General features: G+C 39.4%; 2 protein-coding genes across 2 annotated transcripts; one reads left to right on the top strand and one right to left on the bottom strand.

Annotated features, from left to right (window-relative positions):
* The first annotated feature begins 1,304 nt into the window (after window positions 1-1,304).
* On the top strand, window positions 1,305-5,444 carry siae (sialic acid acetylesterase). Its single transcript, XM_010770285.1, has 7 exons — window positions 1,305-1,461; window positions 1,736-1,904; window positions 2,066-2,148; window positions 2,231-2,364; window positions 3,104-3,258; window positions 3,821-4,007; window positions 4,441-5,444. Exons 1-7 carry the CDS (start codon window positions 1,383-1,385, stop codon window positions 4,735-4,737), a joined length of 1,104 nt encoding a protein of 367 aa, XP_010768587.1. The 5' UTR covers window positions 1,305-1,382; the 3' UTR covers window positions 4,738-5,444.
* Window positions 5,295-8,961, bottom strand: tbrg1 (transforming growth factor beta regulator 1). The gene is made up of 7 exons (XM_010770286.1): window positions 8,733-8,961; window positions 8,494-8,630; window positions 8,167-8,313; window positions 7,360-7,457; window positions 7,164-7,274; window positions 6,599-6,744; window positions 5,295-6,085 (listed from the first exon to the last, which is right to left on the bottom strand). The coding sequence occupies exons 1-7, from the start codon at window positions 8,914-8,916 to the stop codon at window positions 5,991-5,993; spliced, it is 918 nt and encodes a 305-aa protein (XP_010768588.1). The 5' UTR covers window positions 8,917-8,961; the 3' UTR covers window positions 5,295-5,990.
* Between the last annotated feature and the right edge of the window lie 622 nt (window positions 8,962-9,583).

Raw genomic sequence — 9,583 nt, 5'->3', positions numbered from 1 at the left:
TTTTAGCGGCTTTTCTGACTTGTACTGCCACATTTTTGAGAAGATGGTCAGAATCCAGAAGACACACAGGGGGTGTTCACCTTGGCTTCAGCCTACCTTAGATACTTCAAAACAACATGCTTGCTCTGGCCCTCCACACAGCCAAATGTCGCCAAACAGCCACGGTCTGTTCAGAAACAGCTGTGATGTTCTGCACAGCTGCCTGTTCACATTGTAGGACCTTCCAGCATTCAACAGGGGTCTAGGGAGTGACCCGCCAGCGTTACCTGCTAAAGACGGTCAGTGACACCTTAGGGCTCTTCTAATTTCCCAATGTTGTGCATGCTGGGCTCCTCATTCCTCTGGCACTTGACCCGGAAATCTATCTCAGCAATCCATCTTGGATGAACCTCAATTTGTAAAATGCATCTCAAGGAGAGGGGACTGAGGAGCTATGAGCGATACACCAGTGAATAATCTAAAACCATGGTCTCTAAAAATGTAAATCAACTGCATTTATAAAGTGCTTTTCCAGTCAGCATTAACACTCACTTATACTGAGGAAGAGGCTAAGATACAAGGTGCCACCTTCTCAGGGAGACTAACAATAACACACTGTTGGTGGAGCCAATCAGGAGCAAAGTCCCACGGACACTTTGACATGTTGCCTAGAGAAGCTGGGGATCAAACCACATTATTTAAGATGACCAAATGCAGGTTCAAACTTTCTGAGCTTCAACATTTGTTTAGCGCCTCACAAGGCACTGTTATCGTTAAATGAAGGCCAAGGGTTACATCCAAGTCAAATTTTACAATCGAGACATGATTTTAAAAGTGCAAATAGCTGAGACAAAGAGGGAAGGGAAAGAGAGGGAGGGGGAACTGAAAGCTTTAAAAAAAACTGGTTCTCCTGTCATGCTTCCCTCAGCTGACTTTACTTCTGCACCTTCAACACTACCCTTGATCACATTCATCTATCTACTCACCATATTGATAGTTTCAAATAACCTTAGTCTAATATGTGTATTATTGTATTGTAAGTACATCCCTTACATGGACTCCCTCCTTGTCATGTAACCTGAGCCAGTTTTTGACAGAGACCAAATTATTATATGAAAGCTGTNTACAAAATGAATAAATATATACATATCAAACAGAGTCCCATACATTTGGAATGCTTCATGGCACTAATCTATTTGTGCAACCTCTTTTGTGTAGTTTAGGCTTTCCTAAACTACACAAAAGAGGTTGCACAAATAGATTAGTGCCATGAAGCATTCCAAATGTATGGGACTCTGTTTGATATGTATATATTTATTCATTTTGTATTCATTCTCCAATAGGTCTTCAATGCATCAGAGGAGCTGAAGAGTGCAGCACATTATCCTAATGTGAGGACTTTTATGGCAACCCTGGTCCAGAGCACAACTGAGCAAACTGATTTGATTGACGTCCAAATTCCCTGGTCTGTGCCGCCATTATGTGGGTTTAAGATATTTATTTTATTCATAAAATGGTTTAAATCTGTGTTTGCAGATTAAAGGTTTAGGTGGGTTACTTAACTGCAACTGAACCTGTCTTAAGTGCTTTGAAATAGAAACATGCATACTCAGTCACATGTTCATGAGTCCAAGCTAGTGTTTGTTTAGTTGCATCACAGCGATGTAATCAACCATGTTGGTATTTGTTTATGTGCGTTTTTATCACCTTTTTGCATTCTGCTGATTGACTACTTAACAGGCAGGATTTGTTCCAGATCTGTCCGGTTTCTCTGCAGTGTGCTGGCTCTTTGGTCGTGATTTGTATGATAAGCTGCAGTACCCCATAGGACTGGTGGAGTCCTGTTGGGGGGGCACACCTATCGAACCCTGGTGCTCTCCAAGAGCACTACAGAAGTGTGGACTACTACAGCAGCCTGGTGGCGGGTACGTTTCAGGGATTCAATAAAGATATAGATACAGTATTATATCATCATATTATGTTTTGTCATACCGATCGATTTCCAAACACACATTAAGTAGTGCTTTAATGTTGTATATTAACTAACTACAAGGTTGACTCTTTATTGCACCTTACATTCTTTCAGTCCCAAAGTCAATTCAGTGTTGTGGAATGCAATGATCCACCCACTGCTGAGCATGACCATCAAAGGAGCCATCTGGTACCAAGGTTAGACCAGCTGCTGCAAAGGTTTCTGATGTTCATGTATGTCCTGCATGTACTGTATACGCCTTGTGTTGGTTGCTCTTAGGTGAGGCTAACACAAATTATCATCAAGAGAAGTACAACTGTTCCTTCCCTGCTATGATTGATGACTGGAGGATGGCGTTTCATCAGGGCTCAGGAGGGCAGACGGCTCTCGATTTCCCTTTTGGATTTGTCCAGGTATGTAACATTAATGATTTTAGTTTTAATAGCAAAATCACACTACAGCAAATTGTCCCTTTTCGATGCTTTTTCCCCCCCCAAATATTTATTAGTCATTTTTCTAAATCAACAGGAACCACTGAAAAATGTACATAAATCCATAGCCCTTCACTTATTTAAAAATAAAAGTAGTCACTTTTAAAGTTTGTTAGCCTTTTACTTTATTGCCTTTTCCAAAACGGAGAATGACAGATTTGAGTTTCAACTAAATGATGACTTGGTCACAGAAAACTAATGTGAAATGCTAAGTAAGTATTCAAAGCATTAGCTGTTTTGTTGCTTCTTTTGGCTTCTATTTTGAAAATCAAGCCTCATTGTCAGCTCTCTGTCAGGATTTATTTTTATAATTTTTGTATTTTGTACATCCAAACTATAATTTTTTTGTACTTGCAGCTGTTTACCTTAAAACAAAACTAAACTAGTGACGCCTATCCGATGTATGTATGCTTGTGTGTGTGTGTGTGTCCGGCACCGGCATTTGTTTTCAATGGATATTATGATACTGTGACATTTGAGTAGCATGAAGTAACCACAGACACTTGTCACGTCCATGGACTCGCAGGAGTACTTTACTGCTGAATGAATACTGAGGGAAACATTGTTTCTTTGCCTTTTTGTTTTTGTTAAATAAAATAAAAAACCTGGCGTTTTATAGTTTCAGGGGGAACACTAATCCATGATTTATTTGCACTTCCAGCTGAGTACCTGGGAAAAAAAATCCCAAAGTGACGCCTATCCGAATATCCGCTGGCACCAGACAGCAGATACCGGCTTTGTCCCAAATCTCCAGATGCAGAAAACTTTCATGGCTGTGGCTATGGATTTGCCAGATGAAAAATCTCCCTATGGCACGTAAGGATTGTATTAACATGAACTCATAGCATATGACCCTGTACAACACCAAGGACAATTACCTTGCTTTTTACAAGCATTTGGTGATACCTTAGGGTGATTGGCATATAATGTTTATAGGTGATTAGCTAATGGAAACACATAAACAACAACTCTTTCAGTAGATTTGGTCAATTCTTACATGTCACAATTCAATGTAACCCAACTCTTGTTTTGAGAGAAGTGGTATTTTTAATCTACCATATCAGATCAGACTTAAATGCTAAAATAAAAAAATGCTGATGTTGCAATTGTTTGAACTGGAGAATGGAGCACAAATCATTCATTTCCATATGTTTCTGATCTGCCTTCCAGCGAGTCATTAGGACAATTTTAAGATACCTGGAAACGAATCCAAAAAACGATTTGCTGCCACAAAGTGAATCCGAGGCATAATTTTCACAACAACGGACTTTCTTAAGTACTGAAGTAGTACTGTGTTTGTAGTAAATTACAAACACAGAAACAGCTATCTGCTGTTTTTATGTCTTGACCTGAATCTAGTGTGATTTTGTTGTTTCAGGATCCATCCCCGAGACAAGCAGGACGTAGCCTTCAGACTGTCATTGGGAGCAAGGGCAGTGGCGTATGGTGAGAAGGACGTGGCCTTTAGTGGACCTTTCCCCAGCCAAATCCTGTCCACTCCAAAGTATCTCAACATTACCTACGACCAGAAAGTCTCTGTCACTCCTTCTGAAAACATCTTTGAGGTAAGGCTGGCAGCGGCACATTCAGTATGACATCTTTCCCATATTTACCTGCTGGCTTTATTAAATATGCTAACAAAAAGAATAGCTAGGGCTGCTCAATGAATCGTATTTTAATCGCAATTACGATGTTGGCTTGCAGCGATTATGAAAACAACATAATCGAAATAAAACGATTATTATTATTTTTATTTATTTTTTTTTTCAGTTGAAATATAATTACAGTTCAGAGTAATCAACTGTTAAAAACATACTGTTCCTTTTTTTCTCCAATAAATGGATAATCGTTTTTAATAATCGTGATATCAATTATTGACCAAAATAATCGAAATTAGGATTTTTGCCATAATCGAGCAGCCCTAGCTTTACCATAAGACAGGGTTTATGTTTGCACCAATAATTTCTTGCTAAATAAATACAATTCTCTCCTATTAAGATCTGCTGCTCAGAGAGTGAGTCTCCATGGGATCCTAAGGCTCATTGGGTTCCAGCTCCCATCATGCAGTCGGGTCTGACCACTGTCCAGTTATCTACCAGCGTGTGTTCTCCCACTGAACAAGTAGCTGCTCTGCGGTATGCATGGAGAGACTGGCCCTGTGACTTTAAAGCCTGTCCAATCTACAGCGCCAGTAAGATTTTACCTGCTCCTCCTTTTATTGCCAACCGCACTCCAGCCAAAGTAATCAATGAAGACCAAATGAGGAACAGTCTGCCTTTGTTCAAATCAACATAAGCTGATCTCTCAATGAAGTGGAATTAGGCAAATGAATGACTTTAAACAGGATGATTGAGACTGTGAAAGTAAGGAGCTGAAAACAATCTGACACGATAGTGGATTGTTACTGAGAAAAGCTCAATATTCCTATTTTTTTTTTTACAGATATCAAGGATCATTTTAGAGGGAAGGAGGTTTTTTTTTTAAATGGTTTATGACTAGACAATTACTTTTTGTATTCAATAAGTGAATTGGTTAGTCTTAGAGGGGGGAGTGACCAATCCTACAAATTACGAATTGAAAAATACTGTGTTCAATTTATGGCATCTGGATGCAAAGCTCATCCTCATTTATTGAACAAATGTGGTCAGTTTTTCTGAAAGAGTCCAAACAATCAAAAGGAGAATAATGAAACAAGATTATTGCTGCTATTTCACGTCTTGGTTGGAAAGCTCGGCAGTTGCACCTGTCAGCCTGGTGGGAAATATGTTTGCTTTTAATTTAAAGATGTTTTTTAATCAGTCCGTCTCAAATTTCAATACTGAATGTTAAGTACAAAAATAAATTGCTGGATGTAGGTAGAAACACATGACAAAGGTTTTATTTGAACAAAACTCTGAAGTGTACAACACAAATCAGTCGTTATGACGAAATGTTTGAACAAATACATGTGAAATAAACAACTGTGTGTGTGTGTTGCATTCAAAGCCATTGTTTTTATATTACAGTAAAACAGAGACAGTAGAAAAATAATCTACTAACTGGAAAACAAAATTGTAATTGCAAATTAATTTCGGGTACCAACAGTTATATATTTATGCAACAGTGTGCCATTTACCAAACCTTGTATACTTTTTTTATTCAGCAGATGTCCCAATAAGTAAAAAAAAAAAGTGTGTTTATTTTGAATGTAACTTTACAAACAAAAATGAAATTGCCATAACAGCTATGGTGGGTTAATTATTATTATTAGCACTTTAAGCACACAACTTGTCTTAAATGTTCATTCTGGAAATTATTGAAAAAATGACATGACACAGAAATAAGCATCAACTATGCTAGCACACATCCCCAGTAAAGTTCCCAGCTGTCTGGAACGAGCTCGAAGATGAAAAACAATAAATAACAAAGGCTTGAGTTCCTGAATGCCTCGGTTTCCTACATGTTTGAACCATAAAGGAAAAGGGAGGAAAAAACAATATTAGCTTTGTAAATAACAACTACTTTTTCCAAGGATTGCGTCCATGTGTGACCGACCTTGCCCTCCAGGATCAGGAGCTGAAATAGGAGGTAGAGGGCTTCATGTTGATGGTGGGGGAGGTCAGGTGGTGCTGGTGAGAGGAGCTAGGGGACTGCGGTGCCTGTCCTGAGGAAAGACAAAAGGATCAAAAGTACAAGCATCACAATCAATGCAGAGAGATCATCAATAAGCATTAAACAAATACAAAGGTATTAGAAAAGTACTTTGAAATATTCGTCATTTGGCCATACTTCTAAAACCTTGCTGTAACTTCTGTAAAGGTATACTTTTTTTGTATTATGCTATTTACATCAGAGGCCTGGAAGGGCACTAGGTGGGGAAAGGAGGGTTACTCACACACAAAGTATAACCATAGCATTTATTGCTCATACATTTTGACAGCAGCTGTCAATAAATAAAACTTGTATTTGTTTTCCCACCAAGGGATTCTTACGTGTGACTTCCTAGCCACTGACCCAGCTGTTAAGCCTAGTTCATATGCAGGATGTACTGATTGTACAGCACACGCAATAATCAAGAGCCTTATGAATGTAACACAGAAATAACAAAGTATGAGGTCATCTTAACTACAGTCAAGCTAAAAACATTGCCACTTTAGAAAACTGATATTTAGGAAACCTGTTATGTGCTCCGTCTTGATGCTCTCTTCAAAGCCCTGGTGTCTCTGGTAAGCCTCGAAGTTGACGGAGGCATCGTCCTCCGAGAGCCTGTGAGGAACCTGGCCATCACCGGGGCGGCACACCTCAAAACGTATCCATCGGTAGCTAAATAAAGAAGAGAAAAAAAACATATTTTTGGTGACATTTGGACTTTTAGTAGGTATTTTTGTACATACTTGTGTAAAATATATGAATGTATGTATTAACCAAGGCTGCCTGTTTCCCTGACCCGAAAATGTTACTTACCACTTGTTAATGTATCCTTAGGAAAGTTTTTAAATATGTAATATCAAGGTTTACATGTCACCTAGAAAAATCATCAATATAGGATGTGAAATATATTTCATATATGTCTTTGTTTGTGAACAGTTCTTTAAACTTACTTCTTCTACACTTACTACACCAGGTCTTTGTTATAGTGATGAAAAACTAAGGTCAATAAGCCTACTGCTTTACAGCTGAAGCCTACAATGTTGTTATTCATATTCTTAAATGATGTTCTGCATGGTGTGTTTCATATTTACTTGCTACATTTGCGTGCTCCAGGACAACTCTGGATGAGATTCTGGATGGTTGGGTGTGAGAAGCCGAAGAAATCAGCTCCTGAGGGCATGATGGGCACCACAGACTTGGAACTAAGAAAAGGACACGTTGACAGATTATGATTTCATTACAAAAGTTATGCCAATAAATCCAAGTCTTTGTGGTAAATGTTGGTACCTGACCGACGCGATGACCTTCAGTAAATTGGAGTGGCATGTGAGGGCCGAGGTGGCCACGATGGCATTCTGAGGATCTTCTTCAGGCACAATCTCAAACTATGGGGGACAATATCAGATTGCATGTGTCAGTAAACAAATGTATTCATACCATTTCAAACTGAATGAAACTCAACAAGGTAGTAAGTGGCAACTTTCTTGTGGAGACTTGGATCTAAATAATTCAATTCTTAAAGTGGACCTATCATGCTATATTTGAATAATATAGTGTAGGACCATACCTATATAAGGCATATTTATACTTTTTATTTTTCAAAATACCAAACAGATCATGCATTTTAGCCATTCCTCATTTCGCTCAATTTAACACTGTCTTTGCATGGGCTGATTCTGTGAGAACAGCACCATCTACAGGCCTGGCATATGTACTACAGCGTCTCCAGCGCTTTCGAACGGCAATGTCCGTGGCTGTCTCCTCCTGATTGGTGGAGTTGGCCCAATAGCCGTAGCGCCACTTCTGTGACGTCACAGAAGTGTTCAAATCTGGATCAGTCTGTATCAGATCTGTTGCAGCCCCTTTTTAAGAGATTTGGGTATGGAGGAAAATAGAGAGGGTTGTGTTTTCTGACACTTGGTGAGTTCCCTGGAACACCGGGGACACATATTATTATTATAAAAGACGTACAAAAGTGCATTTTGCATGATAGGTCCCCTTTAAATAATGACTATTCCTTTTCCTTTATGCTTTTTGGTGTTTTCCCTTTCTTGTTTGCACTTGGCAAACCTGACTTCAATAAAAAGAGTGTACCTGTGGACCTGCTCCACTATCCTTGATTTGGCAGGTGTAGAGGCACTGCTGGTCGGGGTTTTTCATGCTGGCAAAGACTCGAGTGCTGCAGAAGCCCACCGGGTAAATGGCACACTCATCATGGAAAAGCATTCTGTCTGTGATGATCTGGAAATCAGTCAAATGTTTGTATTTGGTGAGTAGTGTCAAATTAAAGAGGCTGTTGAGAGGGTTACTTGAAAATGTAACACTTATAATACTTAATTTAAAACAAAAAAAAGTAGGTATTTAAAAAGAAAATGGTAGGATAAAGATAAATCTTGCATGTGAGTGAAGCCACAAACGGACCTCTCCCAGGCTGTAGACGGTTAATCCTCCCAATACGATGGGAAAGACAGGACGCCCAGATGAGTCCAGATGGATGGGCTGCACCAGCTTGCGAGACCCGTCTGCTAGCTTTCTCTTCTTAGTCGTCTTCTTTGGAACTGAAGAAAAACAATAGATCATATGACATAATGGGCTAACTGTCTGAAAGAGAAATGTGGACCATTTCAATGACATCTATTCTCAATATGCATGGCACTCACATTCCTCTTTTCCATTTTCCTTGCCTCGCTCTTTCCTTTCCTTCTTGGGTTTTTTAAGAGATCCCTCTTCCCCTGTTGACACCACTGAGGTCAGGCTATGCCCCCCAGACAGGCCTGAAGCCCCTGAGGTTGAAGCTGCAGGAGGAACAGGTGGATGAGTGCTAGAGCTAGGTGTTGGTAGCATATCTCCTTCTGTCAAAGACTGGTACTGCAGCAATGACTTCAGTAAGAACCTTGAAGTGAAAATGCATACGTTTTTTGTTAAAAGAGATGAAAAGATGACACTTAACTTCAAGTCCTACTTCTAACAATCACAACAGCACATTCATCATGTTCAATATTAGAAGAAAAAACATTCCTCGCTGAAGCAGGGTATATGCAGGAACCCTGAAGTCCCTTTTAAGACCTTTTTTAAGACCCTTTCCATACATTTTAAGACCTCATCGCCACTTTGAGTTTTAACCGGTTACCTTGGCGACACACTTTACCTCACATTGACTATATACAGTATTGATTGTCCTTCCTCCTTATCTTCCAACCATTTGGACGCAAACTTGCATTTCCCCATAACGATGTTGCTTAGCAACCGGCGTAAACGGAGCTTCGCGTGCTATCAAGCAGTGAGCGTGCGATGTCCTGTTCAGATGACGTCAAATCCAACGGGATGCCATAAATAAACTACACAGAATCACACTACACACCTACGCAATGATTACATTCAGGCAGACTGTAGAATACAACCTCTTTGGACAATTGATATACTTATTGAAAACGAGCTGCAAAAAGTAATACCTTGGAAAATGCTGTTTAAAACTTTTTAATAGCCTTCATTTTCACTAAATAGATTTATC

The sequence above is a fragment of the Notothenia coriiceps genome, unplaced genomic scaffold, assembly GCF_000735185.1.
Source record: "Notothenia coriiceps isolate Sejong01 unplaced genomic scaffold, NC01 NC01_scaffold00008686, whole genome shotgun sequence".
Taxonomy (NCBI): Eukaryota; Metazoa; Chordata; class Actinopteri; order Perciformes; family Nototheniidae; genus Notothenia; species Notothenia coriiceps.
This window is presented reverse-complemented; position numbering and strand designations above follow the sequence as displayed.

Coding starts and splice junctions, on each gene's coding strand:
- siae (XM_010770285.1), top strand. CDS start 1,383: ATGGCAACCCTGGTCCAGAGCACAACTGAGCAAACTGATTTGATTGAC. Junction 1,462..1,735: donor CTGGTCTGTGCCGCCATTAT/GTGGGTTTAAGA, acceptor GATTTGTTCCAG/ATCTGTCCGGTTTCTCTGCA. Junction 1,905..2,065: donor CTACAGCAGCCTGGTGGCGG/GTACGTTTCAGG, acceptor ACATTCTTTCAG/TCCCAAAGTCAATTCAGTGT.
- tbrg1 (XM_010770286.1), bottom strand. CDS start 8,916: ATGCTACCAACACCTAGCTCTAGCACTCATCCACCTGTTCCTCCTGCA. Junction 8,631..8,732: donor GGAAAATGGAAAAGAGGAAT/GTGAGTGCCATG, acceptor GTTTTTCTTCAG/TTCCAAAGAAGACGACTAAG. Junction 6,086..6,598: donor CAAGACGGAGCACATAACAG/GTTTCCTAAATA, acceptor GTCTTTCCTCAG/GACAGGCACCGCAGTCCCCT.